At 39.6% G+C, this 26,132-nt stretch overlaps 1 protein-coding gene across 2 annotated transcripts in view; it reads left to right on the forward strand.

The window, feature by feature from the left end:
• RET (ret proto-oncogene) overlaps positions 1-26,132 on the forward strand; it is an 89,465-nt gene that overhangs the window by 38,135 nt on the left and 25,198 nt on the right. For both annotated transcript variants that reach the window (XM_063338824.1, XM_063338823.1), the window contains exons 3-11: positions 8,740-8,991; positions 10,637-10,939; positions 11,424-11,665; positions 13,393-13,591; positions 14,056-14,255; positions 18,595-18,853; positions 19,980-20,105; positions 20,967-21,077; positions 24,929-25,048. In XM_063338824.1, coding sequence (XP_063194894.1) covers positions 8,740-8,991; positions 10,637-10,939; positions 11,424-11,665; positions 13,393-13,591; positions 14,056-14,255; positions 18,595-18,853; positions 19,980-20,105; positions 20,967-21,077; positions 24,929-25,048 — 1,812 coding nt within the window. The remainder of the gene's footprint in view (positions 1-8,739; positions 8,992-10,636; positions 10,940-11,423; positions 11,666-13,392; positions 13,592-14,055; positions 14,256-18,594; positions 18,854-19,979; positions 20,106-20,966; positions 21,078-24,928; positions 25,049-26,132) is intronic.

Genomic DNA, 26,132 nt, shown 5'->3' on the forward strand with positions numbered 1-26,132 from the left:
ATGTTTACAGCTGTGGGCTTTATGATCCTGAAGATGGCTGCTGAGCTGAGCTGTATGGAGAGCCCCTTATACAGACAATGTGGTGTAACTGCCTCCTTTTGCTTCTGTATAAACAGTCTGAGTCACCTCCAGGTAGTCCTGATGGTTATCTAGCTGAACTATTTAAAGAGAATAAAAGGTTGAAAATACAGCTCTGTGTGCGTATGCATGTGTATTTTCACAAATTCTTAATCCAACTAATATTTTTTTTTTTTTTTAGGATTTTATTTTAATCTTGATACTTTCATAACTAGGTACATACACACACTCTACCGGTGAAGATTTTTATCTGTCACGTGCTGTAAGGGAGTCCCAACAAACCCTCGAGCTTTGCGGCTTTTAGCACAGGCTCTCTGTGTGAGATCGTTTCTCTGATGCTTGTAAACTCAGGAGTAGTTGTGGAAGCAAAATACGGAGAGGTCGTTGGAAATACTGAAGTATGGAACACGATCAATCGTGTCTGTACAGAGCTGAACTGGAGTGGTATAAAAATGAAACATTATGTCATCTTCATTTTTTTTATGCTGCCTTATAAATACACTAAATTTGACCCAGATGTAAATAAATTCTATTAAATATTTATTAATGTAATTTGTGCTGCAATTCCATAGTCAGTCAGTTTCCCTGTTTTACATTTCAGCTCTGTACTCCTGCAGAGCAAAATTATATCCAGTTATCCTCAAGCAATTAAACCGTACTTTAAAAAAGGAGCATGAGGAAAAACTTCTTTACGGTGAGGGTGACAGAGCACTGGAACAGGCTGCCCAGGGAGGTTGTGGAATCCCTTTCTCTGGAGACTTTCAAGACCCGCCTGGATGCAGCCCTGCCTAACATGCTCCAGGCAATCCTGCTTTAGCAGGGGAGTTGGACTAGACGATCTCTAGAGGTCCCTTCCAACTCTGAAATTACGTCATTTAATCACACAAATAAGGAGGAGCGACAGAATCAGCATCTGAAGAATTTTCAGAAACCCCTGCAATCTCTTGCGGAAGCTTTCTGTGCACGTTAATTTCTATGAGGAATGGTTTAAGTTTTAGCAAACACGGGTATTTAGAAGAATGATGTGTCAAAAACGCCTTCTTGCTAAAGTAAAAATCCCAACAAACCATAAGAAAGCAAGAGAAAGGAAGCTTCCAGCATTTTTTTGCACTTGAAGTTAAAAAGTGAGTTTCTAAAAACTACCTAGAAGTACAGGCTGTGAAAGGAGAGTGGAGGCACAGGGCGGCCCTCACTCTGAACTGGGCGTCAGTGAAGCAGTGAGTAGAGCTGTAGTAGAAGCGTTGTCCCGTTCTCCGGTAGATACTGCGCTGTACAGATTTTCCATTCTTGAATTGAGACAAAAATGAAAACCTTGACAGTTACCACAAATCAAATTGAAATACTTTCTTTTTGACAAATTTAGGGTCTGTCTTTGATCTTGACGCTTTTAAAATTTATGTTCAAAATGCTTGATACAGGAAGCAAACTTTCTTTTTGTCTGATCCATCTTTCAGATTTACCAGGTCTATCTTATTAATGTCTTGTGGAATTCGATCTCATTTTCCTAACTAGGTTAATACAGGTGATTGAGCTTTTTTTTAATCTAGTATTTGTACCTACTTAATTTCTGTGTTTTCAGTCTAAATTCAGAGTTGTTTTCAATATAAGCATGGGAATCTGCTATGGAAAATCACAAGAGAGGCAATTAACTTAAAGCAGACCAGTTTAACAGGTCTGGAATATATTCCAGCTAAGTATTGTTTCTGCTTACCATCACTTCGTAAGGACCTGTTCCCTCTGGAAGTATCATATTCTGTAAAACACGTGTATTTCACTGATACTGCTGCTATTGAAATTCATTCCGTCATTCTCTAACACTTGTGCTACATTTAAATGTACACAACAGGTGAAACTTAGCAATTATCCAGCCCCATAAAGTTTGAGCGTACTTTCAGAAAATTCTGGTATGAAGCTCCACAGTGATCTTTTTCCTCAATCCACTCTATCCTGGGGTCCAGACAAGCAGCTTTATAGGAAAGAAATTAATTTCATTTTCCCTTCAATACAGTTTCTTTATGTTCTCTGGTTCATATCACATCTGTTACAATTTCTGTAATGATCAGCTTAAAAATAACGCACCTAAAAATAAGTAACGTCATGCTGCTAAGCCGCTTTAATGGCTTGCTAGTTAATTAAGTGTCTGCCAGTTCTTCTATTTGTCATTGTTCTAGTGACTCTCGAATGCGCTGGGGGTTATACCTGGGCACTCATGCTGCAGCCGGAGCTCACTGAGCTGATGGCAGAATTTGACTGGACTTCTCTGGGTAAAACCAGGAGAAATTTCCAATAATTATGATTGTGCAAGAAGCAGTCTCCCCTGGGCGGTGGGTATATCCCCGGGAGGGCCGGGGAGGCTGGCGTAGGCGGGTGCCTGGCTGTGCAGGTGCGTAGCAGGAGCACAGCAGACCTGGGGTCCCTCCACCGCCCCTGGGTGCTGTGTCCCTGTCTGGCACAGGCTGTCTCGTGCCGTGACCGCCTGGTCAGCCAGGGACCTCAGGGAGCGGTGATGAGTGAGCGGTGCTGCCCGGCACCAGGTCGTCCTCTGCCTGCCGTTTCTGACGCTGAAACTCTCACCCTGGCTTCAAAAAGGAACCTGTCAGCTGGTGCTCTGTCGGGAACCACAGGTACCAGCTGAGCTCCAGAGCCGTTCCTTGTTGACAGGGTCCCTTTCAGAGATGTTCAAATAGCTTTTCAGGGTGCTTTGTTTAAACCGTGGTGATGTTTTAACCAGGTGAATATTAGTTCTCTGAGTGGTTATCTCTGGTGATGCGCAGACAGGTCTATTGGAAATAGTTCATCTTCGGTGATTACCGTTTAAGTGAGTCCCAGTGCAATGATGGATAGCAATGATAGGAATTCTTCATTTACGAAGGAAAGGTTGGAGCGATTCACTGCGTAAGGTGGAGATTGTTCTCTGTGTTAAACCATCTCTGACTGAAGGGACGTTCATCTAATTGCTGGCAAAAACATCTTTATTCTTTTGGGATGGATCAGCCTCTGTTAAATGGTGGATATTGCCTTGAATACCTTGCAGTGTGTTCAGTCCGCATAGTGTTTCCAGCTATGCTGTTTCATGCTACCTTTCCATTATGTGACTGTTTTTTCTAAATTACTGACTTTTTAGTTTATAAGGACGAGTTTATTTCTTAATTATATAGGGGCTAGAAGGGAATTAAGCGGGCAAGTCCTTTAATTTAAAAATACAAGTGCCTTGCTGCTCTTATTCTCTGATGAATCAAACATTGGCTATGTTAATATTAGTAATGGAACATAATGGCTACTCATCAAAAGTAAAGATAATTATTTCGGGAACACAAAACTAACCGTGCCAGATAAGTGCTTGTTGAAATCTGATGCTGTGCAACAAATGGGAGATTATTAACAGCAGACTCCCATGTTCATCTGTTGTGTTGTTAAATCCTCTGTGTTACAATGATAGTGCTATCATTGCATTAAAAGCATACCCCTTTTCTTGGAGATGCACGACAGTTCTTGATTAAGGATTTTGATTGCATTGAGGTCCATTCTAGTCTCAATAAATTGTCGTGTTGTCCTCCAAAATCTGGGGAGCTCTGAGTAACTTGTGTGAGACATGGGTTATATAGGTGTGTATTACTGGCTGAATGAAAACCAACCCTCATTCCATGTCCATTTTGCTGATTATTTTTTTAAAATGTTTTCTTAAAAACACAGCACAGTGCTTGTGTTTTTGCAGCATGGTCACCCAGCAGGCACCATGAAATTTCCGAAGGTTTTCATTTAGTGGAAAAAAGCGTAACTTAAAACACGATCTGGTGAAAAGAAGCTGGAAGGTAGCAAACATTTAGGTTAGAGAAACGTTTTTTGGATGACATGAGTAATGAAACCCAAAATAACTTTAGAGAGATATGCTAGATTTCAGTTGTTAAATCAAGACCGGGCCTCTTCAAATACATGGTGTAACTTAAACCAAGCAGTGGTCATTTAAGCTTGGGATTTTCACTCTGAGCTATGTAAGACACCTGCGTGCTTAGCTTGGGGCAGGTGGTTTGGCTTGGTGGTGGGCCTTGAGTTTGAACAGTGCCCTGCTTTCGCTGTTTCTGTGGGTTTAGCTCTTAGGTTCTCAATTCCAGGCTCAGGAGCGAGCTGGTTGCTGTGTTTCGCTGACTGGCCGTTCTCTGGCTGCTACAACCTGCACCGGCTTCTCTTTAGAAGAGGGTGTTGTGGATGGGGCCTGTGCCTTGTGGACCAGGGTGAGAGGATGCTCCTGAGCAGTGGCCCCGCCGTGTGCTGGTTGTCCTCTCTTCTCACCATCTCCTGTGTACTTTGAGACTCTGCAAGTCATCTGCATGGACCTGAGGTGGTTTCCAAGTTATCAAAGTGCATCTTTCCCAGAGCAAATCTTGTGACTGGGATAATTTGCTTCAGAACATATTTTCTGAAGTCTGCAATTTTTACCGTGAAAGATGGTCGCAAACGCTGTTTGTGAGACTTTCACAGTGAGGTCTTCCTCTTCACTCATAAAAAAAAAAATTCACACCACTTGATTTTCTGACTAAAAAGTTAAATTATGTTTCTCCTCGCCATGGCTGATGGTTGCTATAGCCGGTTTAATAGTGTATGTGAAGAGTAGTCCACCAATGCCGTTCAAATCTATAGTGGTAAGCGTAAAAAGCACTAAAAACATAGGAAGTTTTCTACAAGAAGTTTTGTACTAAAAAGGCAATTTGTATCAAAAAAGGCATTATTTACCTAATCGTTCGTGACTGAAAAAAGCTGCATGAAAAATTGCCTTATTTCAAAAGGCGATCATGAAGGCTTCAAAGTATATATAATCTCATTTCTCCACTCTCATTTTATCTGCTTTCTCTCCCTGAACTGGAAAACTGCTGTCATAACTGTATCTATTTCCTGTAGGAGCTATTAGTCAGTAGCATTACATCCGCTTAAACGTGATCACTTTTCTCTTCTGTATGTTACTGATACTCTATTATCACATAATATTGCTCATCCATCAGAGGCTGACGTGTTTTCTGCACTGATTGTAGAATAGAAGAGAGCTGAAGCATCCTCTAAAAAAAAAATAATTCAGAGATTACAAAATATTCCAATAACTCAGTCTCTTTCTTTCTCACATATATTATGTTACTCGTGTATATTACACAGCACAGCCTTCTCGTGGTGTATTTCAAGGTTGTAACATGAAATATTTCTTTGCTTTTAATTCCTAAGCAAAAGCACTTTAACCACCAGTTTTGAGTGTAACCATCTCAATTCCTCTTTATTTAAATGGCAGATTCAATAAAAACTCCATCTGGCTTCCATAGGAAGCTTGCACAAGTCCTTGAAAATTGATTTTTATTTTTTTTCAGGACACAAGGAACTGTGGCCAGGATTAGAACCTCTTCCTCCTGCAGCATACTTGCCAGATGGCAAGTTTATTGAATCTGGTTTTAACTTACTAGGGCTTAAAGGAATGAACACAGCTTAGAGAAGTGGGTGCTGCGTTTCTACTTCAAAGGTCTCCTTCAAAATCAGCCTCCAAAGATTGATATGCAGAGTGTGGTTGTGACCTGGGCAGCGTGTTGCCTACCTCTCATCTCTTTCAGTGCTTGAAATGGAGTTAGAGAGTGGCGCAAACCAGCAGCACTGGGTGAATCTTGTTACATGGCTAAATTAAATTTTTTTATATATATATATATATTTTTTTTTTTTTATTTTTTTTTTTTTAGATTTTACCATCTAAGTTTCTACAGTGTTGTAAAGCCTCTTCACTTGAAGTACTTGTTTTCTAAGTAAAACATGAACGTACTTCAGATCCACTGGTGTCACTTAAAACTGGTCTTAGGTATTGCCCTTACTATAGAAGTATGTGCACTTTTGATGGACAGAATTTAGTTTCATCAGCTTTTGGGTTTGAATCAGGTAGAAAAAGATCTTGCTTCTACTTAAATTTCTTACAGCAGCTGTTCATAATTTCTTCAAGTGGCTTTATATTTGTGAAAAATGTTTCTTGTTAATTAGTGGTACAAGTTCGGAATTATTTTATGAAGGAGGAGTCCTCTCTTTTCAAAATACAAAGCATTGGTTTGCATTTCTGTTATCTACAGAGAAATCAAATTTTTGTGTTACAGGATTTTCCCCCCCTTTTTTCTGAGAATGGAGAAGACTGCTCCTGTGAACTCATGCCAAAGAATTTCAGAGAGTCCGCAGCTTCAATACTAACTTTTTCCTTCAAATGCAGAGTGGTCAGGATGCTGATGTCTGCTGAGGTGTAGTTGCATGCGAAGTTTCGGACGTTTAAGTGGCAATGTCAGTCGTAATCATTCATGTGCTTTGTTAAACGCGACTGTACATGCTGGCATGTATGTAGTGTGGGCCCAGCTTTGTAGAGCAAAGCATATAAAGATTAACACGCTTGCTTAAGCTGAGGAAATAAATAATTACAACTCAAAATGCTCCATTTTTCCCTTTTCTTTTCAGTTTAACACTATACACGTCCACACTGTTTATGTATACTCTACTTCCCATATACTCCTTTTACTGGAGGTGATTTCATGTCTCTGCTGTGGTGCCAGAGTTCTTGCACCACGTGATGTGTTTGTGACGCTGAGCACACAGCACCCCTTGCATTAGAACTGTTCACTCCGGTCTTAGAAATAAGGAAATTAGTAAAATATTCCTCTGTCTTATTGCTAATGTTGTATAGGCCTCATTTATAAGCATCAGTGGGTTAAAAGCCTTTTTTTTTTTTTTTTTTTTTTTTTTTTAGTCTTGAGCAGTGAATTTTCAGTGTTGAATTTCTCGTGAGGAAGTTTTCATAATTCTAGAATCAGGATTTTATAGAAAATACTTCAAGGAAATCTACTTGGCTGCACTGGGACTGGACTTGCTATTTGGATATCACCCTCTTGTTAACAAACCTGTTTGTTAGGACTTCTAGCGGTGCATATTCACCAGCTTTTCCTGCACTTCAAAAAGGACAGATAGAAGAACTGGAAAAATATTTGAAATTTATTATGAATGTTCAGGAATCTAACGTGCAAAAAAGATGGTGATAGCACCAGAATCAGAAGTAATAATTTTTTTCCAGACAGGGGATGTCAGGAGTTAATGCTTGTCTAAACCTCAAAAAGATTATTGTTGGCTTCCCTTTGAATGAATTACTTTGGAGCAAATTCACCTACTATATTACTTTACCACTTTATTCACATATTGCAAAGTATATGTAGAAAAAATAATGGGCCTCTGTAAATCTCATGGATATAATTGCATCCAGGAATACTGATGATGTCGTGAATCATTGCAAGGTACAGTGGTTTCTGTGGTATTTCCAAATGAAATTAGAGGTCTCTTGTTTACAGTTTGTTTGTGGTCCTCTCCATTCAGTAGAACAGTGTATGGATCCAATAGTAATAAAAAATAAACACGTGCTACAGCCTGATGCTATTTTGAAGATGTTTTGGCATTATATCCCTAATTTTACTGCTGTATTACCCTCCTTTCCAGTTGTATCTGGCTTGATTTAAGCTAAAATAGTCTTGTATTAGTGACACATGGAAATTGTTATTATTTTCATTTGTTCAGCAGATGCATGAGCCTTTTATACGCCTCACTCTTTATCAGATCAGATTAAATGATGCAAAATTCTGCAGTATGGAGTAAGTATCGACTGTCAGTGCAGGTGAAGTACAAGAGTGACAGAGTATTTCAGTGCGCGTGAGTGCAACGAGCGTCGCTTTGTACCTTCCTTGCTTGTCAAGCATTTCACTCTGATCGTATTTGCAAGCAGTAGAATTGGAAGGGAAGCATTGGAAAGGGGTAGAGAGGCCATTGCGAAGTGACCTGGTGAAATGAGATCAGCTGAAGACACAGGCATCAAGGGGCGGTTGAGCCCTACTAATGTACATGTCTGCAATGCCAGAGCAGGGAAGAAGATCGGAGAAGAGCAATGAGTCAGTCGCAGTCATTGTATTAAAAATAAATGTACGTTTCCCTCCCCGCTTCAGGCAAGTCAGTTCTCAGCTTTCCCATCTGTGATATTTAAAATACTTATAAGACTTTCATGTGAATTCTATTTAAACAGCTCCCAATTTCTTTACCGAAAGTATCACGCTGGCCTGTTTAGAAAGGGAGGGAGCCACAAAAAGACTCATATGTGAGAGAGGTTTTACAGAGTCAGAAGAAAAGTGCGCGAGCCGTTGATACATTTCTGTGTTTTCTCTCAACAGAGAGCGTGTTTAGGCTTTTAAAATGTGTGATTTCCTCAAAGGGTTTTTCCTTCTTTGAATATCATCTGTGAGATAATGAAATTACAGCTGAGAGCTCCAGATATGAACTTAAGTAAAATTCAGCCAGTGGAGCTTCATTAAGCGTTCTGCTTAAACTGGGCCATGTTTACATCAAAGCAGTTTTGCTTTCAAAAAGCAGATGATTTTGTAACTTGAGGCCACTATAAACTATAGGCCAAATTTTTGGTGGCCATGTCCTGGCTTGAGTGCAGTAAAACTATATTTATTTACACCAGATGAGCATCTGCCTTTTCCCACACCTTTTTAAATGCTTCTTTAATCCTTAGAGAATGAAGCCTTTGGTTCTTTGGAAATGTGTCTCTTAAGAAAATGCCAGTGCAAACATCATTTAACTGGGAGCAACTCTCCTCTTGTGTGCCTTCCTTTGCAGCTGCCTTTGGTCTCTACTCCCCCAGGAAAGAGTACTTTGAGAACGTCTACATTGATCAGCCAGCAGGTACGCCGCTCCTGCGCATCCACGCCTTGAGGGATTCACACGGGGAAGTGGCCCGCTTTCGTCTGTGCCAGAATCTCATCATTTCTCGAGTAAGACACCTTGAAAATCATTGGTTTCAAATCAGAGAAAAAACAGGACTTCTCTACCTCAGCAAAAGCCTGGATAGAGAGGACTTTAACATGCTGTGTAAGTATGAGAAGACTAGCTTTTCTTGTTGAAGTATCTGTTGTTAAAATACATTCAGGTCATGAGATTTATCCATCAGTATATGAGCATCAAATTTAGAAAATACACATCTGCCCTTTTAAAAAGAGGAACCAGACGCAATGAAACCCACAGCAAATGCAGGGAACCGTGTGCCAAAGCAAACACTGCCCTGGGACAGATCCAGTTGCTCACACCGTGCACTCCAATACAGTGGGAAAGTTGCATTACTTGAAATGTTTTTTCCGCATTTTGCAGCTGTATAATTCACAGCTTTACATTGAGATTTGCAGTTTGTTCATCTACTAATGCAAATTGAGACAATTCTACTGTGTTAATGCTGGGCGCTTAGTGCCCAGACCAATGCACTTAGATTAGTTCAAACTCTTATCTAAATGGTCCTCAGACTCTGGTAACGTGGATTCACAAAGTACATTCGTGTGTAACACCAAACAGCTCTTGGAAGAAATGGTTAAGTATACCTTCCTCCCTCTCGTGAGATTTGGCTTTGTTAGAGAAGCTTACTATTGAACTACAGAAATGAATTATCTCAGTTTTTTCCCCTTCTTTTATGCTCTAGCAGTAAATTGGTTTTGGTGATTTTGATCTATGAGGAAATTAGGTATCATTAGATGGTGGAGGAGGAAATGGGTGAGGAGTTAATGGCATACCGCTGTGATCAGTTACAGAAATTCTGCTTTTGGAGAGAGAGCCTGTAGTAACTGCCTTGAGTTTGTAAGAGCCATATATCAACACTACCCTTTGACTTGGGTGCCTTGATGTTTAAATGTTCAGCTTCAGACACTTACTGCTTTATTTTTTAAGTGCTGAGTGCTTGATATCTCACCCATTTTTGCTGCATTTTTGGTACTCACTGTTCATGAATATCAGATAGCTCTTTGTAACTGAACAAAGGAAGAATAGCTATCCAGAACTTGAGAGTCTTGTTTTGTTCATGTGGATCAAAGTGACCTAGAGCATCTTTTCAAGTGAGTTAGATCTGTTGCTATCATTCTGTCTGTAGTCAAAGCAAGGTAATCAAAATAATGAAGGCTTGAGGCTATATTAGTAGATGCCACAGGTTGATTTTAACTTCTATGTTATCTTTTGACCAGCTCTTCATATTTCAAAATGATGAAGCAATTTGTCCGCTAAGCATAAACAGTTTGGGCATATCCTCAACTGGTACAAACTATCAGAACACTGTGACTCGAATGAGTTAGCAGTTGTTGTACGACTGTCCTGAATATTTATTGCCATTTCGCACATTCATTTTCCCTGCTGCCTCCCCACTCTGCTCTAGTCCCTCCAGAAAACAGTCCTATCAAAAAAAGCTGATTACTGATAGTGACCTGTTTTGTGTCAGTGTATTAGCAACACAACGCCAATACTGCTCTGTGAGGTTCTACGATATAAAATTGGTGGTATCACACACTGCAAAGTATTTTGTCTTACTGGGGTTGTTGAGATTAAGATTTAAAGTCTTCCAACCAGCAGATGACAGGTTCAAGAATTGTTTTATTACGTAATAGGACTGTGGTTGTTTGTGGAATAATGGACTAGAGCACAAAACAGGTAAAAGAAATGTCTTCTGTAAAATATTTCTTCTGGTATTGTTTTTTTGAAGCTGTAGGAAACTGGATGCCATTACCAAAGGTGAGGCTGCATGTCTTCCTTTCATCTCACCCTTTCCAAGAGAAGGAATGTGACTCTGCTACGTGCCCCAAGTGCCCCACGATTTTCCTCTCCTTGATCAATGCTACTGCACCGGCTTGCAGTTCCCTGACAGCAAGGCAGCTTTGCTTCACAGAAATGGATCTCTCCTTTCACATCAAGGAGAATAAACCACCTGGCACATTTCATCAGCTCCAGTTACCCTCAGTTCATCATCTGTGTCAGAATCTCAGCATTTCCTACAAACTGCTGGCAGGTAAAACTGGAACTGAGCCACTCACGTAGCAGCAATAGATGTAAGCAGCTGCACTGTTAAGATCTCTTTTGTAGTAGATCCTCTAGATTGATTCCATAAAGGAAATTCCATTGCAAATGTGAACTGACCCTGAAGATTTTGCCTTTAAGATATGCAGAGAGGATGGTAAGGAGGACTGTCTCCTTCCCCAAGGAAAAAAGATTGGTTTTAGAAGTTTGCACCTGCTAAGAGCAGATTGGGAATATCCTGAGCTTTAAATTGTGCTTCTTCTAGACTGTAGGATCTTGCCATCTATTCCGTGTTTTCTGCTTACCCTAAATAGCCCCACAATTTCCTTCTGTTTCACTTCTGAGCCCGCCTTTTATCATGCAATCATGATGTCCAAATGGATTTACTGGATTGCAAGGGTATTAAAGAAGAAAGCTACCAGAGTCCTACAATGGGAAGTGACTGTCCCTATTTATACTGTGGCTATGTTTTTCAGCTGAAGGTATGCCCTTTCGATACAATGAGAACACCACCGGCGTGAGTGTGACGCAGCGCCTAGATCGAGAAGAGAGAGAGAGATACGAGCTGATTGCCAAATGCACCGTGAGAGAGGGCTTCAGGGAAATGCAGGTTGAGGTGCCCTTCCTGGTGAACGTGTTAGACGAAGATGACTCTCCTCCCTTCCTTCCCAATGGTACTGACACTGCAGATGCTGTCGTGGAGTTCAACAGGAAAGAGGTTAGTGTTCTCCTTTATCTAGTCCCTGAAGTGGGAGCGCAGTGGTGGGAGGCATGACGATTGGGAAATGCCATGCTCTGGGCAATGGATCTCAGCATCAAGCACGTGATCACACCATGCTCTTCAGATCTGTGATTGTAAAACGACAAGTCTGTAGAGTTCTTCTCCCCTGAGTTATATTTCATTCAGATCCCAACATAGGAAGAGGTTGGGTCAGGATTTAAACAGTGTAAAGACACATTAGCAGTTCCTGAGGTGTGGATGGACCATTGCTAGGACTCTGGCCAGGATCGCTGTATCTCCCCATACTGAGCTCTGCTCTGTGTTTGTTACAGGGGTTGCTTCTTCTCCCAGGTGACTAAAATTGACATTGTTACAACAGGTGTATGTGTGTGTCCTTCACATATATGCAAAGCTATATAAGATATCAAAACTACATTCAGAACATTTATGAGGATGCTGTACCAGTTAACAGAAAGGCAGGAGGAGTGGCTGGCTGTTGCAGACAAACATGGCACTTGCAAAGTTTCCAGTGTTAGGTTGTTAAGTGAGAGCTCCGGGATCTTGCTTTGATGTTGCCCTCCCACTTTTCCCGTACCACCCAAAACAATCTTTCAAGAGGCCCAAACCCCTTTTGTATCTGTCCCCTGCACGCGTACAGCCGTTGCCACGGTAGGGAAGTACACAGGTGGGCTCTTCGGCTCTTCCCACCGGAGCAACAACCCTTTATAAGTCAGTGGTATAGAGACGGCACTTCTTTTGGGGCCTACATGATGCATTTTTTGTGAGAGGACTTCTGTTTCACAACAGCAGCATTTTTTTTTTGCAGCCAAATTTCCCTTCGAAATATATTTTGCTCGTTTGTGTCTCGAAGGGAAAAGAATTATTTTGGGAGTTTGCTGCCACCTCTCGACTAGAGCAAGTGTTGACAAGACACCTACGAACACACCACATTTGCCTGGTCATAAGCTAATTCCTTTTAACTTTGGAAAATTTTGAAACTTGGGAGTTTGAATTAGCTCTGGATGATAGAAAGTGAAGGTCTCATAAAACTTTTTTATAAAGTAAAATATTCTATTTGAAATTACGTGCCTGCAAAGCGTCCGGAACATAGTGATTTTCACTGTCATTTTGCAGTGGGGAAAGAAAAGCATTATATTTGGAAACTTTCAGTCTTTTCTAGTAACTAATCGAACTTGAAATAGCGGAATTGCTAATAAAAATTTTGAAGGCCTTGTGGCTTCAGTGCCCAGGTAGACTAAGCAGAAGCCAGCCAACCCAGGATACTTTTGTCACTTCAGGAATGAGTTTGACCTGTCTGAATGTATTGCCTTGTCTTTTAAGCATACATATTATCTGCTTTCTTAGTAGTATGGTAGAATAACATAGATTTTTTTTTTTTAAAAGGAAAACAAAAACCAAAGAAAAAATCAGCTGTGCACGTGCACTCGTTTCCTGCCTCAAAAGTTTAGCGCTGCGTTTAGACATAGACTCAAATGATTTCATGATGAGTTCTTTTTCACTGTGTCGTGTTCTTTTGAGCTTCTAACTCAGATCCAAATAGGTGTGAAATATAGGTGACCTGAAGTTTAAAATGAATGTAAATGAAAGTGGGCTTGAGTGAAAGTTGTAAGGTTTTATTTGATGCATATTTCAATCTCCTAACTTGTATCAGGGGAAGAAAGCTTCAAGGTCATTCGTCAATGCCATTTATTATTTCCTTCTAGGGAACTGTCCTTGCAACGCTAACCGTATACGATGCAGACACCACACCTGTTTATCCCCCTGAAAGCAGAAAGAAATACACAGGAACCATCATTACCGACGATCCCTGGATAAGTGAAACATTTCGAGTAGAGCACGTCTTTGATGAAATCCACTTCAGCCCAAATGGCAGCCAAGTGAGGGGAACTCGGCATGAGTACAGTAAGCTCTCTTTCTTCAAATAAAGGAGAAGTTGCTTGTTAGTAATTGACCAATAAGCTCTTGAACTTTTTGAAGCATTTGGTAAATATTGAGCCAAAGAAAGCTGAGAAATTTCAAGTTAAGCAAATGCCAAGTTTTAAACAGGTATGGAAAACATGGAGTTTGTTTATCTCTGGGATAAGGGAGTGTATGGGATGATGTCGTGTATATTACTGAGCACGAGGTCCTGACTTTAGGATTCTCAGCATGGCAGTTAGAAAGGAAGAGGGCCTCTACAAACATCTTGAATGGCACAGAGCGTAACTCCATAGGAGCATACTTTCATATTTAATTTACCTTCTGTTTACTGTTAGGATTTAACTTTGATATGTATAATTTTGATATAATTTTGTTGGAATTGCAGTATCAAAATATACGTTTGCAGATGATGCGGGTCGGTAACAGACTAATCTTTTCTTTCGTAGAACTGGTGCTGAATAAAAACATTTCAGTCACAGAGCATCGTTCCTTCCAGTTGGATGTTTTGGTGAATGACACAGAATTTCATGGCCCAGAAAGATCGGTGATGCTTCATTTCAATGTCTCCATCCTCCCCGTCAGCATTCAGTTTCCAAACATGACTTACCAGTTCACAGTGAACAGAAATGCTGAACGTTTTGCACAAGTAAGAACTGTGTTAATTACTCTCACTCTGTGTTAGAGGTGGAGCTTAGTAGAGGGATCACTGGGGCGAGATGTGTTAAAGCATTGGTTGTGGCTGTTTTCAGTAGAATCAATGAAAAATCTCCTATCAATATGACTGTTGCTGGGTGCAGTAGATAGCAGGCAGACTGGACACTAGCTCTCCCATCACATCAGAGCAGAAGAGGGGCTACACATTATATTACATTGTATTAATACACATTATATACACATTGTATTAATAGAGAGAAATAGAGACAGAAGGCCTTGCAACCATGAGTGGCTTAGGCATAAATAACTGGAAAAATATCAAAGGCGAAAAACAAAATTTGTCCCAGCTCTACGTATTCCAGTATGTTAATGGCTTTTCTCCTGATAATGGCTAGTTAGTAATTAATGTGCTTCCTAATTTAACCCTCATTTTAGCTTAATCACTACCATTGCCATTAATAATGCCTTCCAGAAACACTTCTGAACAGACTGACATTAATCAGGTGAAAATTACAATGTAATACCTATGGAACATGTACATTAATAAGGAACTGGTTCAATATAATTAATGTTATAAAAATTAATATTAAAAACATCAGTGATGATCCATTTGGGGGGAGCTGATGGAAAGTATACCTCATAACTAAATAAAGCTATAAAACTGCGGCTGTACTTGTAGCAGATTGAGACTAAAATATGAGGATTGAGACTAAAATATGATCATCCCAATTGCAGAGAAAACCAATTCATTAGAAGACTTCTAAGGAAGAATTCAGTTTTATTAATCTTTAAGCCCCTAGCTAATTGTAAAAAGAAAGAAAAACGAAAGTTAGATATATTGTGTGTTCTTATATTTTATCTGATGAAATGCACTATGGCTTGATAGCTCTTCAGAGTATGGAACAGGCTTTACGCAACCAATAAAAATGCTACTGCTTAGTCAAAGGACATTTTCCTCATAGTCTGCACTGAATATCCTAAATAAGAAAAAGATACCAAGTTGTGCTCACACAGCGGGCTCTCTACAAAAAGCTACTTTTTTATGACATTTTGTGATGCCTTGGTGCTGCAACTTTTAAAATTGCAGTCCATTAGAAACTTCATATTCTGTGCTTTTTGTGCAGATCACAGTATTTTTGATGTTAGGTTTGGGTTTTTCGTAGCATCAGATTGCGAAAGCTTTATTCTCAGCAGCGTGGAAAAACTCTTGCCTGGAGATAGGATGAAATCAGTGGGTTTCCCCCTGAAAGAAATAACAGCATAGATGTGTAAGATACTCATAGTCTAGCTCTTAGCATCTAGAAATGGGCCCCAACTGTACGTATGCCAGAACATAACTGTGATTTTAAAAAGTGTGGAAACTTAACTGTTACTTGTGAATGAATATATATGAATGAATTGATTTTTTTTTGTGTGTGTGTGTATATATATATTACATATAGGTGCATACAATAATCTTATGAATTAATTAATTCCAAATTAAATTTGGTTAAACCATGTTTATCTGTGCATACCCTTGATTGCCTGGACACATTTGTTTGAAGTTTGGGAGTATATAGTTATCTAGTTCCAGAATGCAAAACCAAAAAGGAAACAAATAAAAAACCAGTTAACTTTTAAAGCTGCTGGTTTTGCATGTTGTCAGGACAGTCAAACGTCTGAAAGGGAATATTAGGGTTTCTGGAAACAATGGTGCTTCCCAGTAACTCTGCAGTTTCACTGGGTGGCAGCAGTAGCAGCAAAAACTGTTTCTGGCAAGACGGAGTCCAAGTCTGTGGGAAGAGATCTCTCTTTGTGCAGCCTAAGCACAAATTCATAAAGAGATTTTGTTCTGATTCCTGACCAGCAAAATGCAAAACTCATCCTGGCTCTGGAGATGGTCTCGATCAGCTACTGTCATCCACTTATTTCTGAGGCTGGGTTTGAATTTACAGTGGGCTTGGGTTGGAGCGCAAGTCGATGGAAGCAGCTTAGTCCTCAGCACTTCACATTATTAAAGTTGTCTGCGTAATTAGCCGTGATGTGCCAGAGCAGTGAGGAAAAGTACTGGGCCAAATCAATATGAAGGCTGAACTGTCTCTTGCCCTAAGGAAAACACAAGAGCGTGAAGAAATGATTAACTGCTGGGCTGATGCCATTTGTCTATTTGAGCAGCTAAATGAATTGAATAACAGAAGCATGGCCTTGACGGTACAGGCTTGCCCAGTGGCATTTAACTTATCAAAGGACTTAAAGCTCTATTGACATTTACTGAGACAAATGATGAATAACATCAGCTGAGATTTTTAGAGAGGTTGTATGTCCAAAAGTCCCTGGAATTCAGTGAAGAGGAACGTTGTCATTATCCTTATCCAGACTTTATTAAACTCTGGAGCTCAAAAGATGGATTTTTCTGTTCCTATTTCTGATAATGGTATTTCTGTGTTAACTATTGTGTGTCTTGCCAGTGCACCTTTGTAGGTTCCTCCCCTGTATGTTGATGTCAGTCCTGATTACCAGGCTCTTTTTCACCCTCCTCATGAGAAAGAGGAACTGGCTGCTTCTACCTCCTTCCCCTGGGGCTGTGCTCTGCTGCATCGGAAAGCTGTGCTGACTGCAGGACCTGCGGTGCAGGGCAAAGTGACAAGCTTGGGCTTTACCTAGTGGAAGCAGGCAAAAAGAGAAAGCCCATCTTTCTCATAGAAACTTCTTGAGGGGCGCATTTTTAGTTTCTACTCAAATTATACAGAGAAGGCAACACTGGCCCGTGCGCTACTCTAAGGATAATCTGCTCTTCAGGCACCTGGAATTTATGGGGTCTTCTCCATCCCCTTTGCAGAAAATTTCTGTTGATCAAAAAGGTGCCTGGAAAAAGCAGTTATGACAGAGTAGGCAGAAAGGACAGTTTAGTCTATATAAAGGTTCATGCCATAGAACATCATTATGTTCCCCTACTGCCTCAAAGAAACACCCTCTAAGCAGTTGCAAAACACTGCCAGTTGCAATGCAGCACCGAAGCTAGGATAATGTGGTTCTGGAAGGGATCTGTGTAGACCTTGCGTCTAGACAGTTTATGAACAGTTGAAGTCTTTTCTTGACTTCCTTTTCTTCCAGCCAGTCCCAGCATGCTGTGTGGAGGAGACAGCATGGAAGAAATGGACTAGTTTCTGATTGCTATAATAGTCTTTGTATGTTATCCTGCCACCCAAAAACCCACAAAAAACCCCAGCCCATGGTGCCAAGTGACCAGTTCGTGATGTGAATGGGAGTAAGTTAGGTGACGTGGGACTATCTTATGACAAAGTATGCTTCTAGGACTGCAAAAGCTTCCTCTATGACTTTAGATAGTCCAGGTTCATAGGAAGAGGTCTTAGTACAAAAACTTTTTTTCTGTTTTTTAATGTTCTTATTAAAGAATGCTAAAACCAAGATGTGCAGATATGCTTTTACCAGCAGTGGTGTTACTTGAAAACACATCTTAACTGCAGCATTTGAAAAGAATCCGTCACCAAGTTCCCTTAAATAACACCCCACCCTTCACATTGTGGTTTTCCCTGCAAGGAAAGCCAATGCCTCTGGACCTGATCCGAATCCCACTCTTGTAAATGGAAAAACCAAAGTGAGCTTTGGATCAGTTCCTATAGGAGCTGGACAGGAGACGGGGCTTTACATTCCCATGTTCCTTAGATAAACTGTTTCACACTGAAGAGTGCTCTAGCATAGATATTCTGGCAGGCAGAAGTTCAAATATGGCAAACCAACATATTTTAATTTTTACATAAAAACGTTCAAAAAATTGCAAATGGGAAACAATGAGGTTCTTATTCCTTTTAATGCTTTTGGACAACTTTGCTGGCCAGAAACATTTCAACTGTAATAGTAGGAAAATTATGTATTAGCAATTTCTATTTCTATCTTTTTTGAAAAGAGTCTCAGCTTTGTTCACATTGAGCTGTTTGCTTTCTCAAGCAAAACCAAAGTTTTTCTCACTGGGACAGAGCAGGGACCGAACTCAGACTTTACGAAATCACAGGGTCTTGTTCTCACTGAACACTGCTGACCATCAGCAGTAGGCACCAAATATCGCTGAGTCTCTGGGTCAAGGCTTTTTGTATTTCCACTGTTGGTCTGAAGACAATGGTAACACTTTACCTCTCGTTTTTACTGAGAATAAACCATATTTGAAGCATTCACATACTGCATTGGTAGCAGAATATCAAATCTATAAACCCAAGATAAATGTTGAACTCTGCAAGGTGTAATACGGTCGTATTTTTGGTAAGCACAGACTATTTTTGATGTATAGTTTTGTTTCTGTTGTCTGTGATTTCTTTGTTGGTGTTTGAGTCTAGATAGGAAAAATCTGCATTGAAAACTGTATGAAATTCCATGGTGTGAACTTCACCTACAAGTTACTGTCCCCCAACGGAAGCTGCTATCCTGTCAGCATAGTTCAAGGCCAAGAAGGCAAATGGGGAAGCCTTTATGTGAACGATTCCGCTGTGCTACGCAGACCTGAATGCAAGGAAATACAATACACTATTCAAGCTACCGACAAGCAGAGCAGGAAACATACCAAAACCCTCCTCACTATTGTATTGGAAGGAACTCGTAAGTACTCAAGTCAATTAGATTTATAAGAGGTACGAGTATTAGGTGATGCATTAGTAGGGTAGCTCCAAACTGATGGCATTAACAATGAAAATGAGTCTGAGTTACAAGATACGGATTGCAAAGTTTGCCTTTTGAGTTCTGAATCAGACCTGCCTGTAGCAGATGTTTGTTTGAAGAACTAATGCACAGAAACGTGGTATATCATATGCAATTCCTAATGTTTGTGATAACATTTGATTTAGAAGAATCTTTTTTGTGTGTCTCTGTGACCTTTATTTTGTATTTCACATATTCCTATGGAAGGGGAAAAAAAAAAGTGTGTGTGTGTATATGAAACCACAAATCTCTGGCCTAGGTATATTTAGCCAATCGTCTTTCCCCCACTTCTCACTCCAATTTTTCCTTTTTTAAAAAATTTATTTGCTTAACATTCATGTAGCGATTGTATTGACTTCATTTTATTGAAAATTTCATAAGGGCAGAATGTTAGAAATATTCTACAACAGCCACAGCAGAGGAGGATTACACGGGAAATGTAAATAATCATTTCTCTCCAAACCATATTGCACTTTGTGCAGAACCTTACAGTTCTACCTGAAAATTTCCTCCATTCCCTTCTATCGTATCACAACTTCTAGGCCAAGAGTGAACAGGTTGAGGCAGAAGAACCAAAAGTCTGCAGTGGACTTTTCTTTTTGCAAGAGCCTTGTGCTGCCTGAAATCACGCATTCCTAGCTATTGCTCTTTGGGCTATTACTGCATTAGCCCAAGTACTAAGTTTTTCCCCTCAATTAAGTTTTGTATGAAGCCATAAGTACTTGTGGTCCCCATTTTTCTCTTACCAGTATGTTAGCACATTTCTACACTTCTAGGCATTGGCGGTGTGCTATCAAGCAAAGATAACCGTGCTATCGTGTTTGTCTTCTATTTCACAAAAGAGAAACACCTGGACTTTTCATTTAAGTTTACCGATAGTCGAGTCAGTCAGTCTTTCTCTCCTTTCTTCATCTTTGTTTCCTTCCTGTCTACTCCTAAGAACGGAATTTTCCTTCCGATTTGAGCTGACTTGCATATGTATTCATCTCCCTTGTCCTGCACTGACAGCAAACACTCTTCCCTACAGTTTTAAAAAAAGAGGAGGACTGCCCTAACTCTTGTGCCGTGAGCAAGCACCGTGCTGAATGTGAAGAGTGTGGTGGTCTGGGAGTGCTGACAGGAAGATGCCAGTGGAGACAGGGGAGTGGAAAAGGTACATTTCTGTTGTGCGAAATCAAGCTTCTGTTTAGTCATAATTGCGCATTTGACTTCCATAGATGCAAACTGATTTATTCTGGCTGGACAACATGGTGTAGTAAACTACAGAGGTGCTGGGACTAAAAGAATTAATCATGGTACCCAAATAAAACATGTGCTGGGAAGGAAAGTTGGAATGGTGATTCTTGATCTTGTCCCTGGTGATGTTGAACGAGACATGTGAAACACGAGGTAGTGAATTGGGTTTGCAGCAGTGTAACTGGAATAGGTGACTTACGGCTCGCAAGATAATCTCTGCGACCATGAATTGAGTTTGGAACAAACCAAAGAGCCTCTGAGCAGGTATGTCCCCGCAGACAGTGAGTACACAAGCTGTGTCTCTGTTGTCTCTGTTTTCTGTGGTCTGTAGCACGGAAAACAGTGTGACGGATAACAGTACTCTTGACACCTCCAGAACAGTGCTTCTCTGCCCTTCGTCCCTTCAAACTGCATGAATATCACAAATTCTCTTCGACTCCTTGTAACCTTCAAGATGTGTGAAATTGTGTAGAGACATCCGTAGTTGTGAAGGCCACTCTTCAGTCTCAAGATGGTCAACTAGCTCTTTTTCAAGTAATGCTCACTGTAACTGCAAGTGACATACCCAAAGGGCTGTCAGAAGCAGAAAACATAGTGAAAAATATACATTGCTTTTAGCTGTTACTTTAGCAGATGGTATTTATTATATTAATAGATGTTTATTTTAAAAAGAAAAGTAACCTGGGCTTTGGCGTGTCGATGTGCGCTGAGAAGATGCAAAAAGCTTTCCTTCAAAGCCTTGTCGTGTTTGGGCAGCTGTCTGTTTCTGTGTTTACAGGGATCACCACAAACTATTCCACGTGCACCCCGAGTATCAAGACTTGTCCGGATGGCACCTGTGATGCGATTGAGAACAAAGATCCAGCTGTGTGCCCCCAGGACTGCACAAGTACGGAAATGTTTTAGGATGGGCTTTTCTGTGTCACCGCTGATTGGTGTTCAGGTTCCACTTCCTCGATCCCAAATACCTTTACAAGCTCAACATATTTAGCATCTCTGCATTGTCATACCTGCGTTTGAATCATACAAGGGAGTTAAGGTTATGGGGACTAATCTTGTTCTTTTTTAAGCCTGTCAGCCAGCACCTATTGGCTGACAGTGATGGAAAGATCAGGTCTTCTCAGTAATTCTCATTCTGCTCCCCTTGTTAATTCACAGGTAGTGTTTTTCAGTGGATGTATTTCCTGAAACAGGTATGAGTTTTAGGCAAGTTAATGCCCTATTTCCAAACTTTAGCACAATATGATAGAAACCATGCCTATCTGAACTCCAGTTCAAGTAAGAAGAAGCAAATTTCAATTTAAAATAAATGCGCTTACGGAGGATGATTTGGTTAAATGCACCTGGCCTTATGTGACAGATGACCATCAAAATGATCCAATGCCTTATCTAGTCAAAGATACAGGCAGAGATTAATATAAACAGTATTTATGAAGGAAGAATTGAAATGCATTTGAGTTTTTTCTTGAACACATCTTTCTACATTCCACTCCAAAATCTGCTCATACGTGCAAGTTCACAGTCGCCCTGAAGAAATAAAGGTTAGAAAAACAGCGTATTGCACTTGAGCAATTGAAATGATAATTTTTAACTGGATCTTTATATCTATCAGTATCTAATTCAGGAAAAAAGACATAGATGTTTTTTGAATAATTCTCCTGGCTCTGACATTGTATACTCTGAGTTTACGTGTTAAAATGGATTCCTAGAGGAAGTAGCGTTTTCTTACAGGCAGGGACTTACATTCTTCTATAAAATGAATAAATAAAGAGGCATCTTTGTATTTCCTACATGCAAGAATGTGACTGTGTATTGTAAATTACTTTTATCACAAAGATAATTATTTCATTAGAGTGCATATAAACAATTCTTAAAGTGGCAGAAATGCTTGAAGTGAACGCAAGTAACTTCTCTAATCATCTGAAAAGAATTCTTTATTGGTAATAACAGCAATCAGTTGTCATTCTAAAAGTGGAAATATTTGTGCCGGGGGCTACGATGCTAAAACATGTAATGTGCAACATATGCAGCATCAAATGTTTTGCTGAACAGAAGCCTGAAAGAAATACTGTTTTATTGGATAATAGAAGCAGGCAAGTAAGACAAGCTTTCAAGATGTTATGTATGCCTTTTTAATGCCTGAGTTGGATAATTTTATATATGATTTGACGCAATTCAGAACCTGGGCTGGTGCCCAAAAGCAGTGTATTTACAGGCAAAGAAATGAGTGTGTTTTGGGAGCTCAGAGGTGCAGGAGTTACCGTTATACCAGCTTTTACTGGCAGGGGACATGTCTTTGGGAATGGCAAGCAATAAATAGAAAGCCCCAGATGCGTTAAGATAAGGATATTCATTAAGTACAGACAGTTGCTAAAATACTTATTTTTATAATTCATCTGTCACTATGATGGCTACGTACTTGAGTCCCAAAATTGCTTTCTCACGCTCACACTATGAATATTATATTCAAGGGCACTCAGCTGAAACAACTGGTGCCATGGCTGTGCCTATCAAATAGAGGCAACCTAATGGCATTCTAAGCAAGAGACTTTCTTGTAGTAAGCAGCAGCTTCAGAGCTGTTGTAGTGTGTGAATCTGGCTAAATATTTGTAAATAATTGGTCTTTGTAGGTTATTCTGAACTTTGGCCTTCTCATAATGAAAAAAAATAATATATAGCGCTTCGGCTTCTGCCTTGCTTTACATGTTTTTGTTTTGATAGTTGGACGTCATCTTTGGTTTTGGCCAACAACTGCTGTTTGTACTTTCTGAATTTCTGTATTTTTTACATGGCGTGTGGGATAGGGCCACGGTTTTTCCTTTTTCCAAATGATCTTGAAGCAGGGAAAGCTCTTTCCCACCACAAAGCAATGGAAACAGTTGATGATTTAAAACAGGAGCATGTGAAACATGACACAATTCAAACCAATATTGATAATTCTTGGAATTTCCCTACCAGCAGTGCATTGATGAAAAATATTTTTTTTTTTTTTGGGTCTCTGGAATTCATATAGGAAGCTCCACATTTCCAGTGTACACCTCCAGTGAAAATGTACTCCTTGCTGTGTAAAAACCTTCCTTGCTCTGCAAAACCCTTTGTCTTCAAATCCTTTGCTCAAGAACAGTTTGGAACAGGGCTTACTCAACCCTGCTTCCCCCTTCTACCGGGTCCTCAAACACAGGCAGATATAGATAAATAAGTATGATTTTTCTGAGGCTGATGGAAACTTTTATTTCATCGCCTTTTCACAATAGAGAAAGTTGGCTGGTCAATCAAGATTTGGCTGGTCAATCAGCCAATTAGTTGGCTGGCTAATCAAGAATTTTTGGGAATACCCATGCTTCTTCAAACAACAAGTGTCAGCTCAGGGAGCGTTAACTCAGCAGAGTCTCTTCTAAAATTAACCAGCTGAGCTGCATATAATTTAGTAGATATGGCCTCTCTAGAAAGATGGTCAAAATCTGTCTACTTCGCTTAAATACTCAAGTCCCCGTTTCACTTCTTCTAAGAAAGGCTGTTTGCCTTCATGTGGCCAAAAAATATCCTCTTCCTCAATTCATGTTACACATCCAAAGAAGTGTAAAAGAAACAGTTTTTCATTCTACTATCGACTTAGATGGGATGGAGGAAAATTAGTTGAAATAAAAAGACGACTATATTGAAAACAACTTCATCTTGTTTGTCATTTGAATCCCTTTATGGGGACCAGGACAAGATGATTTTTCTGAAAGGCAGCTAAATTTGCAGAACTCGATCGGTTTCTGTCTATACGATGCTGTCTGTGATTAAAGGCAGTTTATAAATGAAAAATGTCACAACTAATGGTCATTTTTATAATATATGGAGAAAAAAGTTATTTACTTGAAAATAGAGTTGCAGTTATTCTGCATGAAGAATTCCTGCTTGAAATCAAGAGTACTTCTATATGAGTTGCTGCACTTTTTTCCTATTATTAAACAATGCATTTTTAGACAATGAAAGATTTAGTTTTTTTATCACTTGCACTTGGCACTTACTCTTAGTGCTCTCACTAAACTATCCCGTGGCATTTCACAGACGTGATTAAGTATTGTTATGTCCATTTGACAATGAAACAAATGATATCTAGAACAGTATGCTGACTTTTCCAAGGTAAGAGGAAATTGGCATCAGAACCAGGAACAGAACTCAAGTCTGTAGACCGCTGGCCTATACCACTGGACTGTACATCATCTCATGCGTAAAAAAATACCTAAGACGATGGAGAGAAACTAAAATAAGTAGACTAGAGAAGGTATTTTAGAGAGAATTTTAAAATGTAAGATGACCTCACAGATACAGAACTGTAATGCTTTTTGAGGGAACTGAGTCAGGACAGCCATGAGATGATTGTTTGAGCTAGATGTTTGGCATTAAATAATGGGATTCTATATAAGGTTTTAAGGGGTACATGAAATTAGGAAAGTATCCCAACTATGCAATGCAAAGAGAACTATTTTATTTTTATTATAGATAAATTTAATTCCATAATGGAAATAGCTGCTAATCAGGGCTAATGTTCAAGCAGTCCAAGGTTCTCTCATTTCAGAATCTTGGAAATTTCAGAATTTAGACCCTTCCCAAATTCTCAGGAATCCCTGTCTTTATCACAATACTGTGCTGCCCTGTCAAAGGATAAACTCAGGGAAAACTTTGAGCCGTATTTTTTTTTTTTCCTTTGACTGTATGTGAGAATCTTAGCTTCTGTCTGTATTTGATTAGGTGGAAATGTTATTGGTGGTCATGGGAAAGGCACTGGCAATCTTGGAATTAAGTCAGGACACGGGATTTGTTACTGCTTCCCAAGACAGAACTGTTATTGTGAGAAAGATGATATCACGGGTAAGTCTAAACAATATCTGCTGTTCTTATATTAATCTTTTCCTCTGTTTGTATCTACCATCTGTATATATACAACGATCTAAACTTATGGGCATGTTAATAAGCTATATCTTTGGTCAGAGACTGCTAATATGAAATTGAGAACTGTCACTTTGACTTCTACTATGGAGCCTGAGAATTTCCAGAGGAGCGTTATTTCTATCCTTGGCTAAAGATTCTTTTTTATCCATTACTACATGACAAACAGGTTGGTTGTCCTTTGTTTTCCAGCAGCATTTGCATTTCAGGGAGATTCACCTGATACTTGCAAAGACAGCTAGGAGAATTAGAATAACAACTTCTATTACTTTCAAGTAACTCCAGCCTCCTAATCATTTTTGAAAATCTCAGCTTCAGAATGTCAAAGCCAGCCAGCATCCATTGTCTTAGGCAGAGGAATGGATTACTTTTTTTTCATTGGCCTTTGTTTAAACATAAAAGTTCTACATGGTTTGAAAAAGATTGATGAAGATTAAATACTGCTTGGGTTTTCTAAAAAAAAAAAAAAAAAAAAAAAAAGAAAAAACCAACAACTGAAAACATTTTTATCATTGCTAATAACAAAAATAACATGAAATATTTTGCATCTTTAGAATCACAGAATCATAGAATCATTTAGGTTGGAAAACACCTTTAAGATCATCGAGTCCAACCATCAACCTAACACTGCCAAAACCACCACTAAACCATGTCCCTCAGCACCATGTCTACTCATCTTTTAAATACCTCCAGGGATGGTGATTCCACCACTTCCCTGGGCAGCCTGTTCCAATGCTTGATAACCCTTTCATTGAAGAAATTTTTCCTAATATCCAATCTGAACCTCCCCTGGTGCAACTTGAGGCCATTTCCTCTTGTCCTATCACTTGTTATTTGGGAGAAGAGACCGACCCCCACCTTGCTATACCCTCCTTTCAGGTTCAACCTCCTTTAAAACTGAATTGTTCAGAATATATCTCAGTTTATTCTTCTGAGTAAATTTTCTGTAGGCATAAGAAGAAAAAGAGGAAACATAAAGCTTCTTGCTTTTGTTTTTTTTTTTTTC

Source organism: Chroicocephalus ridibundus, chromosome 6 (genome assembly GCF_963924245.1).
Source record: "Chroicocephalus ridibundus chromosome 6, bChrRid1.1, whole genome shotgun sequence".
Taxonomy (NCBI): domain Eukaryota; kingdom Metazoa; phylum Chordata; class Aves; order Charadriiformes; family Laridae; genus Chroicocephalus; species Chroicocephalus ridibundus.